A 23,954-nucleotide genomic window follows, 5' to 3' on the forward strand; every position below is an offset into this window, starting at 1 on the left:
GTGTGCTAATGAAATATATGGAGATAACGAACAGTATTCAAGCTCAAAAGTCCATCAAACAATACAAAATAGGAGCAGAGCAAACACGGACCTCTAAACATCAGAGGTGGGATCAGGTGCCATGGAGGAGTGAGCATCCCCTGCCGACCGGTCACACCCGCCGTGTGCTCCCTGTCATGATCGGGAAATAACGGAAAACTCCGTCGACAATTCAGTGTGTAAATAATGGCCTAACAATTAGTATGTAAAACGTCAGTCAGCATAAAAACTTTAAAGATTGGCGAACAATTAAGAAAGTGAAAAATTAAATCTCAGTTATAACAAAATTCTCTTTGATATTTCATCTAAATTAACTTATACTATATATAAAATCTCCACAATTTGCAAAATTCTCACAAAAATTGATATCAACCGTCTATGAAATAGCATACACACCCCAAAGAGGGCAAAAATGATCATTTCTTCATACTATAACACAATTTTTCCATATGAGTGGGTCTCCGCTCCATTTGTTTTTGAGAGTTTGTCCTAAAAGTATACGTAAAAATACACATTTGTTGGTTAACAAAAACATGGGGAAAAAACCCAACTATACCTTAAAAATACAATTTTATGACCTGTATTTTCTGGTAAAATACATGCACATGTAATTTTTGCAACCTTATACATATATCCCTACAAAAGTTAGAGATTCGAACTTGATCTTCAGATATCCTACGACGTATGCATAAGTCAAATTTGATTTGAATGTGTGCAACTGTTGCCGAGATGTCATTGATGACGGAATGACGGAACAGGGTAACACTATATGCCCCAGCCATTTTATGGCGGGGGCATAATAAAAGTGATATACTGCCACGGTGTGAAAGGATACCAAAGGATATTCTGTCACATTGTGAATCACAGTAAGTTAAAATGATATCTGTAAAGTTAAAGTTAAGGCTATATATTAGTTCAAATCTGCTTAGCATCGTACAAAAATATTACGTCATTTAATTGTAGAGAATGCAGTGTCAATCAGTTTCATAACTGCTTGATTAACTCGAAGAATCAACAAACTTTTTTTCTTCTTTTACGGTGAAGAATTATGTAACGTTATGTTTTCATGTGTCGGTAATAGAGAAGCAAAGCATCGCTGTAATGACCGACAGATACAGGGAGTTCAGTAATCCCGGAAATGATGCCGGATATCTCGAAAAGGGCGCGTTCTGATCTACAAAGGGCTTACAAGTTTCAGGTATGTGGTAATGGCGCTATACAATGAGACAATCAATGCACCAGGACTCTTCATTATGATCACAGCACAGATAACTCACATATTTACAATCAGCAACGTGGTTTAATGACATTACAGAAATGCAATGTGACAGTGGAATTCTACATAGCACATGATAAACAATAAAAACATGGTGAACTAAGTCAGGTCGTAATCACGTGACACCTGTTACATCAGATCCGAATCTCTTTGACAAGATTAGATTTGGATTTTCATTCCAGGTGAATGACACAGTCCAAGAAAATCCGTCCTCGTTCCACAGCCGACTAGCTTACTAATTATCCACTAAAACATTACTGGCAATCAAAAACAATTCCCTTGACATTTTTACTTTGATTGATTATGTCACATTCATAACATTTTTTACTTACAAAAACTGCACTTATTGTCCAATAGACAAGCTAGGATGAAGTTAATATTCAAAATAAAGTATTAAGAAATATGGAACTCACAGCATCTTAAGGTATAATCATAACATTAATTAAATATCATAAATAATACGTACAATTTAATATAATACATAATACTAAATAATATAAATAATTGTCAGCAAACATAAAACCTGATATGTAATAAAAAGCGAATTCATTCTCAGAACAAGAGGTAAGCTAGTCTAGCATGCGCGAGGAGGATTAACCTCAGCAGCCTGTGACTGTGGGGTCAAGTCCAGATCTCTTAGTGATGTGAAGTTTGACGATTTCCTCTGCTGATGTAGGATGTATTCCTACGCTTCCAGATATATTTTGCCAGGTTGCCCCGCATCTTCAACAAAATTGGTATTGTTTACATTTTATAAAGCAGATATTGGCATTACTTATTAATGACAATCATGAACCCAAAAGTATCATTTTCGGAAAAAAAGATGACTTTAACTCTCCTGGTCCCAAGACCATAAACTGAGAATAGACTTTAGTCAAAATTTTGATTTTTAATATCTTGAGTTTTATCTAATCTATTTGCTTAAAATTCTGCAATTTTATATAACATTTAAATTCAAATACATGATGAAAATTTTGTTTCATTATCTAAATTATTTCAAAAGTTATATAAGTCTGAAATTTTGACTTAAGTCTGTTCTCAGTTTATGGTCTTGGGGCCTGGTTTGACTTCATAATAATCGATGCAGTCAACTTCTGTACCAGAATTAATTGAATAGTGAGCACCTCGAGATCAATACCCATGCACATTTGGTTTGGGTAAAATTTATAGTTAATTGGGAATGGATATGCTCCAAAAACTTTAACCTATTCACTTATCTGGAAAATGTAGGTCAGATCCAGCATCCGAAGCAAGTTTGGTAGTGTCCATCTTTAAATGCAAAATCAATGCAATTTGATCAATATAAGGCTGAGAGTTACTTGGAAATGTACCTACTTCAAAAACTTTACCTTGGTCATTCATCTGGAAAATATAGGTCAGATCCAGCATTCGAAGCAAGTCTGGTAGTGTCCACACCTAGATGCATCTGGTCTGGGTAGGGTTTATCGTTACTTCTGCTCCAAAACTATATCTTGGTCACTCATTCGGATCCAGCATTCGAAGCAACTCTGGTAGTGTCCATCCCTAGATGCATCATCCATGCAAGTTTGGTCTGGGCAGGACTTATAGTCACTTAGGAATGCACCTGCTCATAAACTTTATGAGCGTAAGCTCATATCGGTGAGCTAAAAACCCATACTTAGAATTATGAATCTTAATATCCCTGAAATCGAATGAAACTTGAAATTATAACAAAAAATCGTTATAAGGACAAAATTCTGGACCCCTGGAAACATCAGAGATGGGATCAGGTATCTTGGAGGAATAAGCATTCCCTGTCTACTCATCACACCCGCCGTGAGCCCTCTCTATTGATTAGGAAAACAGAGTAATCCGTAAACTTGGCATAAAAACAGTGGCCTAAGTAACAATGGGTATGAAACATGTCAGTCAAAATACGACCCAACGGCAGGTTGTACTCGCAAACAAGGTCATTAATACGACCATTGTACTTGCAAATGCTGCCGTTAAACCAAACATCATCTTATTTGCCAGTACCCTGTCTTGGTTTGAAATTGATCGTACACAGAACGTGCTCTTGCCAACCGAATCAGTTGGAAGTCGGCAACATAATAGGTGACTGTGAAATATTAGTACGTAAAATGGGAAAGTTGACGATGGAAAAGCTGAAGTCATCCCGTTTGTCAAAAAACGTCAGTAAAACGTCCAAATATGCAACAGATTTGACAGACTCTTCGGTGTCTTTTATTCCGAGTTCATTGGTTTTGGATAGACTGAGTCGACAACTGTTGTAAATTGACAAAAAGTCGTCGATCTAATGCCAAATCGAAGGGCACAGCAAGGGCAAACCCGGCCTTTCAATGAACTAAATTAATAGTAAAGCACCGATACTACGTGCCTGAGAAAATCAAGTCTTTAATTTTCTTGAGAAATAGCCGTATACAGAATTTCACAGTTTATTCCTTTTAAGTAACCTGACAAGACTGCTCATCGTAATCGAAAAAAAAACCTATAGAGTTACAAAAAATAATGTATCATAGTGTAGTTTACCGTCATACAAAGATGTGTTGAAATTGGACTTAAAATGACTTATTCTTTTTTCAGTAACAAAGTCCAGATCGCTCATCGCAATCAAAAACCCATAGGAAGAATTATATATCCTATTGCAGTATTCTTTTGTACTCAAAAAAATGTTGAAATCGGACTAAAATAGACTGAGTCGACAACTATTGTAAATTGACAAAAAGTCGTCGATCTAATGCCAAATCGAAGGGCACAGCAAGGGCAAACCCGGCCTTTCAATGAACTAAATTAATAGTAAAGCACCGATACTACGTGCCTGAGAAAATCAAGTCTTTAATTTTCTTGAGAAATAGCCGTATACAGAATTTCACAGTTTATTCCTTTTACGTAACCTGGCAAGACTGCTCATCGTAATCGAAAAAAAAACCCATAGAGTTACAAAAAATAATGTATCATAGTGTAGTTTACCGTCATACAAAGATGTGTTGAAATTGGACTTAAAATGACTTATTCTTTTTTCAGTAACAAAGTCCAGATCGCTCATCGCAATCAAAAACCCATAGGAAGAATTATATATCCTATTGCAGTATTCTTTTCTACTCAAAAAAATGTTGAAATCGGACTAAAACTGTAGGAGAAAGAGTACTTTTGATTTTTGAATGAATTTCACATATTATTTCAATTTTTGAAAACAATCCCACGCAACACTGTTCATACAAATCAAATACATATAAGCACATTAATGTTCATATCTCGGTGTAATTTTATTGGGTATCGAAATTTCTTGATTTATGAAGAAAGCGGACCAAGACTTAAGGAGTAGCAATTTGGAAGGTTTTAATTTTGTGTACCAAGTTTTATTGAATTGAAGAAGTAGTATTTTGATTTTAAAAAAAAAATAGAGAAAACAACTAGACAGACAGACAAAAGAATGATGGAACCTTACCAATGTTTAAGCTCTTCTTGTCTCATACCATTTAAGTATTACAAATGACATTAATAGCTTTGAATTCACCAAAATCCAAATACCGTCTCGTTAATTTGGTTATGAAAGCTAATAATATCCCTAATTACTCACCTCTAAAATTAACATAGAAATCATCTATAATTCGCAAAATTTTACGAGAACATAGATATCTGGTGTACCAAAAAGTCGTGTTAGATAAAATAATGTTTTTGTATCTATATAGAGCATCTGTGGATCTGTGTTTCTGGTTTAGTTACCTTAAAGCCACTGCGAATCCCTGAATAACTTCACCGGCATTCGGACCAATCAGATGTAGTCCTAACACACTGTCACCAAAACAAACTGCCTGTAATTCAATAAATTGCAACCGTTTTCTTTAAAAAAGTACAAAAAGTACAATAGAATGACGACAGAAATTGCATCCTTAAAAAATACAAAATATAAATAAATCGCCATTAGAAAATATGGCCCTAAGAAACAGCTGAGTGACATCATCAACGCTAGGGGTAATTCTTATAAGATGGAATATAAAAAAACAGAAAAGTCAAAGGTTGCTGTATAAAACCCATAAGTCTGTAATTATTCTCATTAAAGGCGGCGGAATGGTCTTATTACGCAGCCCTCTACACATCATTCAAACTAATTGTTATGTTAAACAGAATTTCATTAAAGTATCTACATTACTCACTCTTCTTATGCACTATTCAGCTTCAAAATTAATAGACAGCAAAAAAAGAGTACAAAAAGCTATAATACAGACAGGGAGCAAATTAAGTAAACAAAAGAGATAGATACAGAGATACACAAAAAGTGTAATATTACATTTATAACATCTAGCTGCTGACAGCAGCACGCCTTGTGAGGGTTTGAGAGTCTGCAACATCAACCGCAATCATCGTATGATTAACACTAATGCGGTGTCGACACGGTTCGTAACCTCACTTCCCCACCTCACTCTGTATAGTTATCTGTCTCAGAAAGCGCATCAGCAGTTTTAAATTGATGCGCTTTTTGAAGCAGGTTCACTTAGTGTTTTCAACTTAACACATATCATTCATGTTTTGGCTTCAAATACATAATGACACAGACTTTCAAACTTGAAACAGATGGCCTATCTCTAATAAACGTTAAGCGGAGAACTGCTCTAATTATCATGTCAATGTTTTACAAAGCTTCTGAAATATCAAACAGGTTGCTACAGCTGCAGGTGGCAAATTTTTCTACAGATTTTAACATTAAAAGAAAGGGTTTTTTGATTTGCTTAATAACCTCAAGGTTAGACTGCGGTGCTTCTCATGAAAAATTTACCATTATGACTGACATCACTGATTTCAGTCAAAAAAAGACCTAACCATGTGGGACAAATCTGAGGGAGACAGTTCATTTCTTTGATGAACCCAGGAACAACAAAACAATCTGGCATAAACTGTGCATACATCATACTTTAAACTCTGTATGTGACACATCCTCCTCTTTTATGTTAAAAGAAAAACTCAAGAAAAGGGATGTATTTGCAACAAATTCATCAATAAAAGACTAAAGAACTATCTAAACATTGTATTTTTAACAACAAACAAAAATCAAAGCTATACTAAATCTGTTTTATACCGAATCACTCTTGGTTTCTAAGTTTATCCGATGTTCTACAAAGTACACTGTGCTCTTCAAAGTTAAAAAAAGAGACAGATTTCATCTAAATTAATATAAATTTACTCCAAGTGCAGGAGAAAACGTCTTAGTATGTTTAAACATGCTATGTGTTCTTTAAGTTTTCACTGTCCGATGCTTCATCAAAGCCAAAATGTAAGTAAAAGATAACATGTAACTATGACACAGCATAATGACAAGCAAGAGAGAGAATTATAAGATTAGAAAACTTCTTTCTATCAGACAGGCACAGGAAATTTGGAGACAAAATTGTCAAGATTCATCGTGCCTCACGTTTTGTATAACTGCACTGAATAAAGTTGAAACATAAATTTCTGTATCTCAGCCGAATAATCTGGTATATAAAGTACTGCAGCAAAAATTTAAACAAACATACACACACACAATTTGAATTATCGGTTTTTATTTTTGAGTTTTCTTTTTTTTCCTTCTTTTGTTGGTCAATCCTTTGCAGTACTTCGATCAGCTTAAATGTACAAGAAGTTAGTTTTCATTTGCCTACCTTGATGTAGCACTGTGACGAATTTCTTTGAGGAACTACGAACTCCAGAGGTGTATAAAATGCATGAAAAACCTAAAAATTAATTAAAATTTTGTTAATTTTAAGCAATTAAATACTGATAACACATATTGACTCATTAGTGAAAGGTAATCAAAAGTTCAGAGAACCACAATGCGTCGCTTTGCTTTGAACGAACTCCTCCCCCTTCCCCATTTTTCCCACTAACCTTAAATCTGCACAACAAAGGAAAACTTTTGTACAAATTTATATAATTTCTAGCAAAGTAACTATTAAGAATCTAATATTTAAATGATCTTATTCTCAGTGGTCCAGTTCTCCAATGCTAGGTGCCAAGTTTATTTTGAAGGGGCCAGAGGTTCTTACAGAGTAAAAAATATTGACTCTAGCTGCAGCTTAGGTGGGCCAAAGTTTGACACTAACGTCTTTTTAATATCTAATTTAATATTTACATGTTTTTTAGCATTATAAATTGCTCGTGAAGAAAAAGTGATGCATGATCTTTTGTTTTATTATTTTTTTTCCATTTTCAACTCGTTTAAGAAATTGTTCTCGCACTTCTTCGGAGGCGCCTTCCCCAAAAGGACACTAACTATTAAATATGCTTTTTCCACACATGCATTCTTTCTTTAACCACAATTTGAGTGATGTTCTTTAACCCTTTAAGATATAATTACATCTTTCACGAATCATCCTATTTCGAAATCAAATTTCCTTTCCTTCAAGCAAATATGCGAACAGAACAACCTTAAATATTTTAACATGATAAGAAAAGTACAAAGATAACACCAATATAAAATCAGCAATCACAAATGTTAAATTAGTGAAAGAACTAATCAAATTTTGCATAAACTGCGTGCATCAGGGTAGTGCATCTCCTATCCGGCAACAGAATTACTAAATTTCGATTTCCTTCAACCTTAAACTATTCACTTACACATTTCAATGAGAAATGCAAAACTCTTGTTTTATTCTGGAAGAAAATCCAATGGAATATCTAGTACATTGACTGATTAATATATTGATTAATTAATATACATGTATAAGGGACCATAATATTATACAATCGTCCTTGAAATAGCATACGTAACATGATACAGCAAACAATCAATCAGCAACATATTACGTTATGAAAAACAAGTCTTATCATTGGTCAATAAAGTAGCACGTGACTATATCAAAGTTAACTTTTTTTGAATTGAGCAACATTTAATCTCCAGACTAAACCTGTTCTGACAATGGATTTTTTAGCGTACCAATTATTTGATCTTTTATCCCATCATGGGAGAATAACAATTTCTGACCATTTAAATGATTATAATTTTCCGTCAATAGGTTATAAAATTATAATATTGGTACATGCTTCAATTCAGCACTCTGACAGATGCACAAACTTTAGAAATAATGAACCTGATATAATATTTGAGCAGCTGATCTCTTTTATTCAATTCAAACAGAAAAATCATTGGTCTCAGACCAGTCTGAAAACAAACACATAATTCAGTAGCCTTGTCTTCTGAATCTATCATTGTCTGGACAAGGGGGCTAACTTATAACCACTCTAATCACAGTCCTTACAGACAAAACAACCAAGGCCAGGGAAAAAATAGTAATTAGCTGGTCACGTTTAGATACTATTGACAATCTCTGCCTCTATGGGTCTGATGTTTGGGACTAAATCAATGACCTCACTTCTCGTTACTCCGGCTGCACGGGTGGATTGGATTATTTATAAGTATTTACGTCTTCTTTCAACCAGTGAAGATAAATTCAATTCCTCGAACTTGTAAACTATGCATTTCTTTCATAATACTTTATCAGTATTTCAAAGCAACTTTGTGACATGATCTATTATTATTATAACTTTCAGGATCATTTTCATCCTAGCAATTCAGCATTTTTCCATCATATTTCATACAGATGAGCCTGCTTTTGATTCTGGTGACGGGGCCGTCGCCTCGTCTACAACATTCGTTTCACCACTGCACACTAGTAGAGACGTCAATAAATGCGCCCTTGAGTTGACGGACTCCCGCGGTCTCTGTTTACTTGGTGTGACAATTTCTCACATCACAGTCTCTGAAGCAGTGGATCTATTTTATTGATATGCCGCATTGTTGTTAATTAGAGCACGTAATAGCGCTCTCATTGATTGTCATATTAAACAGATAAAGTTCAGAAACATTCTGCACTCAATGTTTGACATCAAACAAACATGCGCTGAAGTGCACAGCTAGCATTCCACTCGTTTGCTGACAAGGTCTGACATCTAGTAGTTATGTAAAAAGAGAACTCTTTGACACATTGACATAAACAAATGGATTAAATATCTTTACTGGCCAGTCTATGTTTATTAAATCAAAACCAATTCCTAAAGTCTGAATTAAAATTTGTCCGTTTTAGACGTGTACTAGTATTTTTAAGCTTTAAGAATTGCTCTTTACAGTAAAGTCTTCACGTGTATTCTTCCTTTATTCCCTTAACAAAAATATACTATAGTTAACTATAGTATCAAAGTTTTTACCATAGTACATCAAAGTTTTCACTATATGAATCACAGCATTTTTACTATAGATCTCAGATTGTAATACTTAATGTTGTGTAGTTCATACAGGCATATTTGTTATATAAAATGGAAATATTACTTGAATATTAACATTCATTATTTACAAATTTTGTCAATGAGATATTGGTATTGCATTTAAGAGATTTTAAACACTAAAATCGCAAAAAAAAAGTTCTAAAGTAAAGTTTCATAACTACGTTAAACTTCAGTAAACTATCGTAAATTTTTGTTATGGATTGCACAGTCTACCTTTTATCACATATATATTTCTTAAATGTACAATATTCTTCATTGCATAATACTCATATACTGCTTTATGCAAACTATTCTTTTACTGTGTAGTGCATTCCTTTATTGTATCATTTTTCTTTGATTATAAAGTATACTGTAATTGTACAGTATTATTTTATTGGACAATATTCCTTTATTATGCAATATTCTTTTAACCTGTGGAATTGTAATCCTTTATTGTAAAATATTTCTTTACTGTGAAACATTCCTTTATTGCACAATATTTCTTTATTGTGAAGCATTCCTGTAATGTACAATATTTCTTCAGATTTCTTCACTGTGAAGCATTCCTTTATTGTACAATATCTCTTCACTGTGAAGCATTCCTTTATTGTACAATATTTCTTTATTGTGTAGCATTCCTTTATGTTACAATATTTCTTCATTGTGAAGATTTCCTTTAATGTACAATTTGTCTTTGTTGTGAAGCATTCCTCTAATGTACAATATTCATTTATTGTGAAGCTTTCCTCTTGTACAATATTCATTTATTGTGAAGCTTTCCTTTAATGTACAATATTTCTTTATTGTAAAGCATTCCTTTAAAGTACAATATTTCTTTATTGTGAAGCTTTCCTCTTGTTCCATATTCTTTATTGAGAAGCATTCCTCTAATATAAATGTACAATATTTCTTTATTATAAAGCATGCTTCTATTGCACAATATTTTGTGAAGCATTCCTTTATTGTACAATATTACATCTTTATGGTGAAGCATTCCTCCAATGTACAATATTTCTTCATTTTAAAGCATACCTTTATTGCACAATATTTTGTGAAGCATTCCTTTATTGTAAAATATTTCTTTATTGTGAAGCTTTCCTCTTATGTACAATATTTCTTTATCATAAAGCATGCCTTTATTGTTCAATATTTCTTTATTATGTAACATTCCTTTATTGTACAATTTTTTTCTATTGTGAAGCATTCCTCTTATGTAAAATATTTCTTCATTGTTAAGCATGCCTTTATTGCACAATATTTTATGAAGCATTCCTTTATTGTACAATATTTCTTTATTGTGTAGCATTCCTTTACTGTACAATATTTCTTTATTGTGAAGCTTTCCTTTACTTTATTGTGAAGCTTTCCTTTACTGTACAATATTTCTTTATTGTGAAGCTTTCCTCTTGTACAATATTCTTTATTGAGAAGCATTCCTCTAATATTAATGTACAATATTTCTTAATTGTAAAGCATGCTTTTATTGCACAATAATTTGTGAAGCATTCCTTTATTGTACAATATTTCTTCATTGTAAAGTATGCCTTTATTGTTCAATATTTCTTTAATGTGTAACATTCCTTTATTGAACAATTTTTTTCATTGTGAAGCTTTCCTCTAATGTAAAATATTTCTTGATTGTGAATCATTCCTCCAATGTACAATATTTCTTCATTGTAAAGCATGCCTTTATTGCACAATATTTTGTGAAGCATTCCTCTAATGTACAATATTTCTTTGATGTGTAGCATTCCTCAAATGTACAATATTTTTTTATTATGAAGAACTACTTTATTGTACAATACATGTATCTCTTTATTGTGAAGCATTCCTTTATTGTACATTTTTCAACTTTTCCATACAGCATTCTTTATTGTAGAATATTTTTATATTGCACAATATTCCTTTATTATACAATATTTCCTCATTATACTATATTCTTTATTTTTTTTTATTGATAAGTATTCCTTTATTGTATGGTAATCGTTTACCATATATTATTCTGGTATTGATTCTTTTATTGTGTACTAATATTCCTTTATTGAATATCTTCTTCATTCACTAGTATTTCTTTTCCGTATTCCTGTATTGTATAGTTTTTGTTGTTGTTGTAAAGTAATCCTTTATTGAATATTCTTTCTAATTCTAAATTGTACTTATTTTGTAATCTTCTAGTGTACTTACTTTGTACTCCTATTTTGTACATTTATTTTCTTCAGTCTTAGGTATTTCTTTATCATTTAGTATTCCTTTATTGAAAAGTGACCCTACATCGTATTTTTTTTTTAAAATGGTATATTCATTCTTTTTTCTGTAAAGTATTCCTTTATTGTAAGGCATTGTATTATTATATGGTATTCCTTTACGGTCCAGTTTGCCTATTTCATAAGTATTCATTTCTTGTACTATATTTCTTTGTTGTGCAGCATTTCTTTATATCCTGGTAACAGAATCTATATATTCCTATAATGTACAGTACATCCCTTTTCCTCAATTTGTTAAACTTCCTTTCATCATTTTTCACAATTTTTCAATACTGCTTTGCATTTTCCTGTATTTTGCAGTCATCTATTCTCTGAATAGATTTGAATGCAATTTTTTAATTGTACAATTTTTATTTTTCCCATGCTATTACAGTGTCCATTGCCTCTATATTTCACTTTGCAATTTTTCTTTAATGTTAGGTTTTTCTTTCTTATAGTCACTCATTTCAGTACATACATATACTTCCTTTCTCATACAGTTCTCCTTTATTATAGTTTCTGAACCTTTTCCTTATCTTTCCTTCATCATTCAGGATCTACTTTTATTGTAGATCCTTTGTTCATTAATTCACAACTGCCTTCTGCCTTTCCTCTCCTATTAAGTTTTCCTATATTTTACAATTGGACAACAGTCTGAATCCCAACCAAAGCAGACTTGGAATTTTAAATTATGTAGCAACTGCTGCATTAAATTAGAAGGAAAGGGCATTGGTCTTTTGGAAGAGACATTAAAAGCCATGGGGCCTGTGTGGTAATAGGTGTCAGTAAAAATGATTTCTCACTGCATTGAGTCCTGAACACAAAACTAAATACAGCACAATATCTGTAGCTGGTGATGTCTCATTTTTCATGTAAAAATTTACAATGGAATATATTATAAAACCTAACAACTAGACTGTTTTATTTTCTTGTAGTTAATTTGTTGTTCAATTATCCTTTATTTTAATACATCCATCTGTCTTGTGCAGTCCTTATCTATGGCAGTCTATATTTTATCTCAATACATTTATTTTGAATTTTTTTTAATTGAAAACTTAGTGCTTTCAAGCTTCATTTACATCTTTACTATAAAAAAACAATTCTGATTCTTTCCATTCCTCATAAGTTGGAAGCATAGAAGAAGTTTAATTCGTAAGTTGACTTCAAGCTCAGCTAAGTCTCTGAAAAAACATCCTACCCATACTGAGTGACACGGCACCAGCCTTAAGTGGAGAACAGAATGTTCTGAACTTAGAGAGCAGTCTGTATCACACTAATAATTTCCAAGACATTTAAAGGCCCAAGACCTTAATTGTTTCAATTGTATGAATAATAACAAAAACTTCTTAAGCTGAACATTGTACCTATATAACAGTCTCTGATATAGTACAATCAGGGTTTGAGCCCACCAGCTTCTTATAAATTGAATGACTCCTCTTACAGTAAACAATATTTTGATAGGTACCGATATTCCTCACCTCTATGTTCTCGTCCCCGTGTCGTGAAATGGCCTCTTCCTCAGAGATACCCACAACCCCATACTCTAGGGGGGTAAACACTGTGGTCGGCACCTAAGGTCAATGTAATGTAAGGTCAGTGTCCTCAGACAGGGAAATTTTTAACTTTAAAACATACAAAGGAATTAGAAAACACTATTTATATAGAGATACTAACCAAATCATAATTCATCTGTACTTGACTACCCCCAAACAGCCTCTCTGCCAACAACTGTCCAGCCTTTATGGCTACTGGTGTCAGTTCTGGCCTTTTCTGGAAAGAGGTAATTTTATAAAAATTTTAATCAACTTTCGCATCTTTTAGAATTTCATATTCACAATAATGCCCATGGCCAAGGTTTAATTTTGTACACAGGTTGCCCTTAGTACAGTGTACCATGTGCGAGTCTCTATCTGTCATTCTAATGATAACAAAGCATCTCTCTTACTCTGTGTTAGAATGGAAAATAATTATGGCCATGCAAAACAAATAATTTTTGGATTAATTTTGTGTTGTTGTCACACAGATGAAATTGCTCTGATTTATTGTATTTCTACTGAAAAATTACATTTTATAACTGAAAACCTCCTTATATGTAATTGTTACAGGAAATATTTAAGATCTTGAATCACAATGTTATCTTTACATTAACTAAGCACAGTAACTGTAAATCAAGCATGAAACAAAATTTCTGGTGTTACGAGAGTGAATATTAAAGAAAAACGGCATTCCTGGTAAACAATTCAAAAATACAGGACAAACATGAATTTCCCCTGAATTCTTGTGTTCTGCCCTGCCCCATAAATGGGATAAATATGTGACATTTGTACAGTCAGTACATATCATATGTATGCCATGTGTTTACAGTACTTTGGTGACACTGACAAGATACTAATCTGTATGGATACCTTAAACAACTAGCAATGGTAGTAGACTTACATGTAAGATATCACCTATAGCATAAATATTTGGCACACTGGTCCTCTCATGGTCCTCTCCATGGTCCCCAATAACCTTCTGTGTCTCTTGGTCAATCTTTACTCCTATTCCTTCTAAATTAAGATTTCTCACCATAGCATGTCGTCCTGCAAAAAAGTTTCAGAAATACATGTTCAAAATTGTATCCTATTAGCAAAAGTCTACAGGAGGGAGGGAAGACACACACCTGTGGCAAACATGACTGTATCAAAGACTTCCTCTTTAATCTGTCTGTCTGTTAGATTTTCATATTTCACAACCAGTTGACCTCCAGTCGTCTTCTCTATGCTGACTGGAACACAGGTCTTCAGGAATCTTGTGCCTTTTGACTCCATGTAATCAGTGACAAGACTGGCCATTTGCTGCAATAGGAACCAATCATCAATAAGGTTTTGAAAATAAAAATAACAGGAGCTAAGCACAAAATGAATTTAATTTATTTGTTTACATAACTTTTCAGATATCTTTATTATAAAGAAGAAATGGGAAAGGAACTAAGAGAGATAATTGGTATAGGTGGATGATTTACCTGATCAAACTGCCTTAGAGGTCTGGATCGAATCATTACTGTGGTGTCTAGCCCTAAACCAATTAGAAAACCACCACACTCTAAAGCAATATCTGACTTTGTTAAGTTGTTTTATGAATATGTTTAGGATCTATTTTTTAAGTGATTGCACACCATGGCATTTTAAAAATTTATCAGGAGTGGTCAGAAATCTTCTAAAGCCAAAAGATGCCAATAAAGTAAAAAAAAAATCAACAAATGCACTGGTCTCTGTTTAATATAATTCAAAAGTTCCTTGATCTTTCATTTATTTAAGGATACAGCTAGCACCTACAATCAATCTGAAAGTATACACAAAAAATATGTTTTACATGAAAATACAAGTGCAAAATATGAACCACAATCTTTAAAAGTGAGAACCTGCTCAGGTATTTCTGTTCAGATCTTCCTTACATCTTTCCTGGAGATTTCTTCAACCAAAATAGGTCATCACTTGATATGGCATACTCCAAAGCACCGGGTATCTGAAAATTTATAGGAACAAAAGTTACACAAAAAATCAAGTTTTTATTGCAAGAAGTAGACTGCTTGAAGAAGAACTTGAAAATGAACCCTGACCCACCTGAGGTGGGAGATAAAGTCTGGCTTCTACTGATCTGACCCTGACCCACCTGAGATGGGAGATATGGTCTGATTCCTACTGAACTGACCCTGACCCACCTGTGATGGCAAATAAGGTCTTTCTCCTACTGAACTGACCCTGACCCATCTGAGATGGGAGATAAAGTCTGACTCCTACTGAACTGACCCTGACCCACCTGAGATGGGAAATAAGGTCGGACTCCTACTGCTATCACAGTATTCTTGGTCTTCAAAAGTTTCTATAAAAAATAATTATTGCTAAATAAATAGATTAAGATTTTATTTTTTAAGCTTCCATAAATAGTTACAAAACAATTTTAAAAATACAATACAATAACAACTTATTTTTCTGTGTGATTCTTTATATATCTTGATGTGTACCAGTTTTTCTTTTTCTTTGCATACTGAAAATTCCATTTGATTTCTACTTCTTTTAAAGATATGATACAATCATCAATATCACTTTCAAACTTTTTATTTCTGGTTAACTGTCCTATGTTCTCTCTCTTTTTTTAACCTGTGACACAGCTGAATGTTATAACTACCTCTGTTCCTCTGTTGTCTGTAACTTGAACTGTCTGTGTGTCTACAAATCTCCCTAATCCATTTATGTACTCTACACCTCTGTAATAAAACGTACTGATTAATAATAAACATTTTATATGTACTTCTCAAAGGGTTATGATACAGATTCTAGTACTGTAAATGTACTTTTTTTCCATGGGTCATAATTCTGCAAAATTAGAATCTGAGTTTAATCTAGGGTATAAAATTATGCAGACTTCTTCGATTGCCATTTAACTTCTCAAAGGCTCTTTAAGTACACTGTGATAAATTTCCGCAGAAAATTTGTGACCACACACAGAATGAAATTTAATCCCATGTGGGAAAAAGTGTCTATATGCTTTAGTGCCTATATGCTGTAGTGCCTAATTGCTGTGATCTATATGCTGTAATGTCTGTATGTTGTACTTGTAGTGTGTGTATGCTGTAGTGTCTCTATGCTGTGGTCCTCAACACTTTAGTCTCTAAATGTTGTAGTCTCTATATGTTGTGATCTCTACATGTTGTAGTCTCTATATTCTGTGATCTCTGTATGCTGTGATGTCTATATGCTGTAGTGTTTACATGTTGTGTAGTTTTTATTGCTGTAGTCTCTATATGTTGTAGTGTTTATATGCTGTAGTTTTTAGATGTTGTGTAATGTTTATTGCTGTGTAGTGTTTATTGCTGTAGTCTCCTTATGTTGTAAACTCTGTATGTTGTGTAGTGTTTATTTGCTGTAATCTCTATATGTTGTAGTGTTTATATTCTGTAGTGTTTAGATGCTGTGCAGTGTTTATTGCTGTAGTCTCTTTATGCTGACCTGTGGGTGTCAGAGACTTACTTGTCCCTGAGCTGTACCCTGTGACCCCAGTTTAAGGATTTCACATGATTCTGCACAGCAGTGGACAGTGTTGCCCTGAAAAAAAATTTAGTCCTTTGAATGGAAAAAAATACCATATTATTCATCTTATGATGAATCACTTCTCCCCTATTACTGTAATTCTGATGCTTTTCTCCACTATTATAAGTCTATATCTGTTTTTGCTTTATTGCACAAATAAACAGCTACATGTAGCATTGAATTTTTTTTTTTTTTGAGATTTAGGTGTTTAGCTGACATTCTTATCTGCTAAGCATTTTTAATTTTTGCTTATTTTTGAATTACCAGTCATTCTGGACTTGGTCTGGAACACTCCAACCATAGGCTTTAGAATCTTTAATGGCTTCCCCCAGGAGAGATGCATGGTGCATCAACTTCTTTGGAATACACCCCACATTGACACAAGTGCCTCCTAAGCCCCATGTTGTCCCTAGAAATGTTACATGGTACAGGTATTCATTACACTCTGTATATTTATAGTTATATAATTTATCAACACTAAAATATTTGTTAGAACCAAAATAATATATGTCAATCCCTTATTACAATTGTAAGGTGATCTAACCAATATCATCCAAGAACACTATCATTAATACAGGACTAGAATACTATTACTTTGAGATTTGTTTTTATATTAACCTTGAGTAGAAGGAGTCACAAAATCCAACACTGCTACCTTCTTTTGAAGCTGGGAGGCTAAAACAAATAAAAAGTGTTGTCAAATAGAACAAAGCAAAATAACACATTTATAAAAATCTAGTGTTTTTTTTTTTTTAGATAAATCTTGCTACAAATAAAATCTTGCCTGCTTTAGCACAAGCTAGTCCTCCTGAACCCCCACCAATAACAACAAGATCATACTCTTCTGTTGAAGAACCTGTCCAAAGAATAAAACTCCTAATTTAATCCTTTTTACATTAGTTAATATTATCAAACATTGTTATAACAAATCATACAACTGCATTTAATAAGGTTAATATATTGAAGTCTCATAACAAGTTAATCAGATCTAAATGATATTATCCTGATATGAAAGAATATGGGGAAAAAATTTGGCCGAAGTATTAAACTTGATTAGTAAAAGTTGTGATATATATTACATGTATTGTAACATTTCATGATTTGTATCTTGATCTTTAATGGAGAGAACTAATATAGGCCATTTTTGCCTGCTGTTCAATCCATGTTCATTGTATATACTTCTATGTATATCATGAATAAAATACTTCTTAAACTAAACTTGATTAGTACACTAACTATTGGCATCAGATTATGAACAAATCTGTCAAATTTTATCCCTTCTGTAACAGAAACAATCAAAAAGTTCAGCAAGTATATGTATTCAGTAACTCTAAATATTAATTAGCAGAGTTTATATTTTATATCAATTTTGCATACCAGCAGGGACCTATATACTGTTACATGATACCAACAAGCTGCATTTGCATTGAACAGTAGGGAGGAACACATTAATATGAAACACTGGGAGAAATTATGTCTTCTAAAAATAAGGTGTTCACTATCAAGACATTTTTTCAGTCAGAAAATTTATGATTTATTACCCCAACATTTGAAAAACTGCCCTTAATACACATACATGTAAATTTTTGTTGTTGAATAATTAAATACGCAAGATATACAGTATATGTATTCATAAAATAATTCATTCACCATTTAGTCCTTGTACAATTTATCAGTTACATGTAATGAAAAGACTAGCATAGAGAATATCATCCTTGCAATGCCAGACGTTCCTGAGTCAACACATTGCCGTGGGACCCCTGGCCAATTTCATTCAATATTTTAGGTCTTGTTTCCCTCATTGAGAAGCACCAATCAAATTAAAGCTTTCATAAATAGTTAGATAATGTAAATAGAAAGGATTCAGTTGACACAGACTTGTTGAAATCCGTCGCTCCTGTCGGCAAGGCCGGTAAAAATTTGTCTGGACCGACAACTTTTAAGAAAACGTCGGTCCAGATGACCGTTTGAAAAAATCGAGCGTGATGCAAATTTAATAAAGCTAGGGATCGGGATGCGCAGCTGAAGGTCACAAACACAGAAAAATGGCCGCGTACACGGCGTGTTGACGATATCCAATTAAATTTGTTATAGCAAAGTCATAAAACATGTCATTTATGTCTTTTTTTAAAGACTTTTAAGACTGAAGGCTGTTGCAAATAACCCAAGGCATTTTAGTGCTGTTATTCATATGACTTTCACAGTGTCAAAATAAGGTACATGTATCTGGTCTGACAAAACTTTGACTGGTCCGACAGAACATTTGACTTTGTCAGACCAAATGTCTGACAATGATTTAAAAATTTTGACAAGTCTGTTGACACCTCAAATGCACATGTTACAAGCTGTTTATCATAGAATGGCCTAATGTGATTGGTTGAGAGATAAGAAAAACAATCAAGATTTGTAATTTTTCTGAAAGACGTCACTACAGTCAGCCCATGAACTGTCGAATGAAATTGGTCAGGGGTTCAATGGCAACGTGTTGAATGAGGACCCCTGGCATTGCGAGGATGAGAGAATATTTGTGACAAGCAGAGTGAATCATGAATCAATACTTTTCTCTGGCTAGAAGATCTATGGTGGGGCTGACAAGTTTTATCAGCAGTCAGCCCCGTGTGTTTAGCTAATTTTACAGTGAATTTCAAACACTGGTGATGCACTCATACAGCAACCTTTTCTTACCATATGTTACAATTTTAACATAATCTACATAAGTTTAAACTCAGATTCAAAATCTTAATTTACTTGGTTAGAGAATCATAATTTTTTTTATATAAAAAGGTATAGATGTATTGCATGAATTCAATTCACGGGTTTCTTATCTATATGCCAAGGAAAACCAGGGACCTATATACAAAGTACAAAACATTACAACAAATAGGACAGGAATGATCATGTACAGTCATGTAATCTGAGATTCCTTATATTGTATAATTTGCACCTCCTTAATTATGGTTAGTACAAATATAACTTTTTTTTTTATCTGAGCGTCCTAGTTTCTAAATTATTATTCAGTCATGCAACAGGTGTGTAAACAAATGTTGTAGACTTTTTCCTATCCGGATCTAAGGACCTTAAGTTAAGAAACTCTGAACTTTCGAAAATATTTTCTTACTTTGGAGAAATCTCAGTTGTCTATAGTGTCTAAAAAGCCGTTTTAAAATGAACGTTCTTGGGTGTTTATTTACAATCATGATTTCATGGGCGCAGACATTTTTTTCTCTCTCTGTAAGTCGAACCCGATAGGAAAAGAAAATAATGACTTTCTGGTACGAAGCTATTTTTAAAATCCTTGAAACTAAACTTTGTAAAAGCGTTTTAAATCTTTTTGGAGATTTTATTTCTTCTACAGAATTAAAAATGATTAATATCATGATAGTGATTTTTTTTAAAAAAAATGATTTTCACATAGGCACTAATCATCAAATTATTGAAAATAAAATTGAGTGAAAGTGCGGAAATATTATTTAGATATTGCAACTCTTTATTTACGCTCGATCGTAATAACACATATTTAATATAATGATTAGAGCTGAAATATATTATCATCATTAGACTCAATTTAATTTAAAATGCACGGTGTATGACACGTGCCTAATTAATTATCGTAAAAACATAATTAAGAGAGGTAAAGTATTACTAAGTGACTATTACAGTACATGTATTTAAGCACAGTTTCTTTATCTTCACAATCAAACAGAAACATCATTTAAAATATATAGAGAGAACAGAATTAAAAAAAGAGAAAGTATGGAGCTCGATCTAATCAGACAAGACGGTAATTTAATAATTTCAATTAAAAAAATATTCATATAAACAACTACAGAAAGTTAAAATTTTCATGGGATATGATGATTTTTTTAAATATCATTTCTGAAGTGCCACTTACCCTTATCAGATTACAGTTGGTGGCATCTGATAAAAATCTAGGCCTCACTAACTGTCGACACAGTTTGCCATTAACACAAACACACAACTTGTTTGTTTACATGTTTCATTGTCCACATGGAATGTGACAAGTCCCTAAAATGTTAATATTATTTTTGTGGCCTAAAAAAGAAAACATTGATGTAAAACAAGGATAACATGACTGATTTCACTTTATACTCGTTCTTGTAGATTTGTGTAGTTTTACTGATTATGTTAATAGTGATTTTCATTCTTGAGAAATCAATACGAGCAGAGGTACTTTTCTTAAACTTTAATATTTCGATCGTACTAGTAGAGATACAATATTATAAGGACACCAACTGGAAAATGGGTTACATAGATGAAGGTATTTTACATTTTATTATCCACTCTATCTGTGATACCAATTTCGTTTTTGAACAGTAAAAATATTAATTTGAACTACAATTTTACTTGGTTTCTTGGTTTCTCGTCAGTAAGATTTTTATTTTACAATTTATTGTAGGCGATTTTTGGGCCCAGGACAAAGATTCGAATCCATTTGTTATGGTACTGAAGAACCGGTACGAACTCTGCGAAGATCTCAAATACGTCATTTCCGTTCCAGATCTCTGTGATGTTACGTTTCTGGTTGGACCGGAAAAGATCCCCGTGTATGGCATTCGAGCTATTTTGGCTACCCGCAGCAGGTACATTAAACATTAATGATTTTAATAATCAAAATTACCACAAGTTTAAACAGAATTTAATGTATCTGTGCTCTGCGATTATTAATAACACCTTTTTTATTTAAAGACTGATGTACCAGATGATTTTGAGAAGTCGAAACCAAACAAATACTGTGGTAAAGGAAAGGTCCACACTTAAAAAGGGGATCCAGTCAGTAAAGAAGGTGCTGGTCAGAAAAAAATCTATCCCTCAAAAGGAGAAACCCCACACACAAAGCGTCACAATTGAGATAAAGGACTTCGACGTCAGCGTTTTTGAGCGTCTTATGCGTTACATCCACTGCGGAGTTGTTTCTGTGGACGCTAGAACTGTCATTGGTAAGATATGTATTATATCAAAATTATTTATTATTTTCTGTGATCCTGATTTCATAACCAATTTGCAATTTAATTTCTTATTCTTTTTTAACATTTTCATTTTTGCAGTAAATTTGGAATAAAGTTGTTCTGAACTAAAAATAAATATAATTTTGTTATTTGTGTTTCAGGAATGATCAATGCTGCAAGAATGTTTGAGTTTCCGGACCTCCACACGGCCTGTTGGGAATTTGCAATGGAATGTTTGCGTTCCGATACCTTACCACTGCTAATAGAAGGAGCGACTCAATATAGCCAATTCAAGGAAACACGAAAACTAATGCAAAGGGTAATAAAAATAGGGGAGGGGCAAACTAGCTCATCGATAATCAAAGAATGTTAACGAAATGCAGTATTTTAATCTGGTGAAATAAATAAAATTTAGTCTTTTAATTTTTTTTCGAACAAGGAATTCATAATCTTGAGACAAGTACAAGTTTTCCCTTCTTTTTATTTAACTTGTTTTACTGATTTCTTCCGAAACAGGTGCTATCCTACCTCGGGGAATCCCCTGACGTCATCCAGTGCTGCCTGGAAATACAAAATTTGATTCCCCTGCGTTCGGATGAGTATATGTGTTAGTTTACAGAGGTCCAAGAACAACTTCAGAAAAACAAGTGCTGTGACAGTACGAGAGACACACAACATTCTACAGAAATTCGAAAATTGCCCAATCAACGGTACTGAAGAACATTGAAAACTCTTATGATTACTCATATCATTGTGTTGTCACAAATATGTGCCAAAATCCAAAATAAGTAAAATGTATATATTGTGCATAACTATTTATTTATTAATAAATATAAACTTTTTAAATCAGTTTTTAATTATTTTTAATACTCGGGATTTATGTAAATTCAAACAGAAATAAATACAAGATAAAGGGAAATCGATTTGAAAAGAAATGGTGTACTTCACTCAGAAAAAGCAATAATGAAATAATTTATAGAAAAAGTTTACCATACCCCCCCCCCCCCCCCGATTGAAAGTCAAATACAAATAACCAAGTCATAAAACTAAAGTTAGCATATAATTACAATATCATTGAATATGGAGTTGACGGCAAAAAAAATTTTGAAAGGTAAAATAGAATTCAAAAACTTTTTTTTAAAAAAAATCATATGCAAAATAATGACAGGTATAGCTTGTTGAATTAAATTCTGTGCACGATTAAACCGAAACTAGTACTCGACAAGCAGGAAGATAAATATAAACAAATTCCCGGAATCCCTCCAGCGTTCGCGGAAGAACAAGGCAGGGTTCAGGAAATCAGAACAACAAGTGACCGGACAAGATAGTAAGTAACAGCTTTCTAACTCTTCATTTTTACAGCTTCTCTTTTCCTTTAATGTTTTTCACAATGTCGGTCGCTAACCCTGCAGAGAGGCTCAAAGGGGGGGGGGGTTATACCTTCTGAGTAGGTGGGGTTTATAAATTTTCTTATTCGTGTAAATTTAATTCTGTAATGTTACAAACATGTTTATGTAGCCTCTTGACGTGAATATACTAGAGAAGCAAAATTAACCGCAAGATAGGCTGTACTAGACAGCTAGCTAGGCGCGGATCTAGAACATGTACAATATACATGTAATAGTTAATCACGTTATTTTATACTAATAAACAAGACTTGACTGACTCCCACAAAGATAATCATTCTCTTCCTTAGTGGACATTCTCTCCTAAAATGCATTGATTAATGATATTCTTCATATAGGAATAGGGTAGTAAAGAATGAGCTATTGTGTATTTATACCATAACCACGAATTGAGATTTATGGAGTTATCCCGCTTTACACGAGAGAGAGAGATTAGATAGAAACCATCCAGTCAATCAATCAGACAAGACCAGTAGAAAATCTCAGTGAAAGGTTTTACGATTTATTGAACATACACTTCCATTCGAAAATGTAGGAATCTCGGGGGGGGGGGGGGAGGGGGGGGTTAGAAGCACTTTGGACACTTAAGCTTCTCTGCACCAAAATCCAAAGTAAATGAGATGGCCATATGCTATTAAGGACATTGGCAAGTCAGGGTTATCCGGAGAAAAAAGGTTTAATACATGGGTTTTTTCACTTGTAAAATAGTGATTGAGAGTGATCTCCCGTGT

At 33.2% G+C, this 23,954-nt stretch overlaps 2 protein-coding genes across 2 annotated transcripts; one reads left to right on the forward strand and one right to left on the reverse strand.

Annotated features, from left to right (window-relative positions):
• Window positions 1–1,319: 1,319 nt before the first annotated feature.
• On the reverse strand, window positions 1,320–20,071 carry LOC133205718 (thioredoxin reductase 2, mitochondrial-like). The gene is made up of 17 exons (XM_061341582.1): window positions 19,969–20,071; window positions 17,635–17,706; window positions 17,469–17,525; window positions 17,115–17,259; window positions 16,791–16,865; window positions 15,949–16,027; window positions 15,580–15,642; window positions 15,215–15,285; window positions 15,083–15,102; window positions 14,783–14,874; window positions 14,441–14,615; window positions 14,215–14,360; window positions 13,453–13,548; window positions 13,257–13,349; window positions 6,937–7,008; window positions 5,024–5,112; window positions 1,320–2,038 (listed from the first exon to the last, which is right to left on the reverse strand). Exons 1-17 carry the CDS (start codon window positions 20,045–20,047, stop codon window positions 1,915–1,917), a joined length of 1,548 nt encoding a protein of 515 aa, XP_061197566.1. The 5' UTR covers window positions 20,048–20,071; the 3' UTR covers window positions 1,320–1,914.
• Window positions 20,072–21,051: 980 nt separating this feature from the next.
• Window positions 21,052–22,445, forward strand: LOC133171492 (serine-enriched protein-like). The gene is made up of 5 exons (XM_061306252.1): window positions 21,052–21,129; window positions 21,268–21,451; window positions 21,558–21,808; window positions 21,979–22,136; window positions 22,334–22,445. Exons 1-5 carry the CDS (start codon window positions 21,111–21,113, stop codon window positions 22,427–22,429), a joined length of 708 nt encoding a protein of 235 aa, XP_061162236.1. The 5' UTR covers window positions 21,052–21,110; the 3' UTR covers window positions 22,430–22,445.
• Window positions 22,446–23,954: the final 1,509 nt, after the last annotated feature.

Source organism: Saccostrea echinata, unplaced genomic scaffold, assembly GCF_033153115.1.
Source record: "Saccostrea echinata isolate AGI-Se365-2 ecotype Australia unplaced genomic scaffold, CSIRO_AGI_Sech_v1 ptg000054l, whole genome shotgun sequence".
NCBI lineage: Eukaryota > Metazoa > Mollusca > Bivalvia > Ostreida > Ostreidae > Saccostrea > Saccostrea echinata.

What these genes read in the sequence shown, in the direction of transcription:
- LOC133171492 (XM_061306252.1), top strand. An exon ending in ATTTTGGCTACCCGCAGCAG is followed by an intron (nt 21,452 to 21,557) that starts GTACATTAAACA and finishes TTTTATTTAAAG; the next exon opens with ACTGATGTACCAGATGATTT. An exon ending in CACGAAAACTAATGCAAAGG is followed by an intron (nt 22,137 to 22,333) that starts GTAATAAAAATA and finishes CTTCCGAAACAG; the next exon opens with GTGCTATCCTACCTCGGGGA.
- LOC133205718 (XM_061341582.1), bottom strand. Translation starts at nt 20,047, where the DNA reads ATGATTGTAAATAAACACCCAAGAACGTTCATTTTAAAACGGCTTTTT. An exon ending in ACAACTGAGATTTCTCCAAA is followed by an intron (nt 17,707 to 19,968) that starts GTAAGAAAATAT and finishes TTCTTTGGACAG; the next exon opens with GTTCTTCAACAGAAGAGTAT. An exon ending in ATTGATTGTAGGTGCTAGCT is followed by an intron (nt 14,875 to 15,082) that starts GTATCCTTAAAT and finishes TAACAAAGTCAG; the next exon opens with ATATTGCTTTAGAGTGTGGT.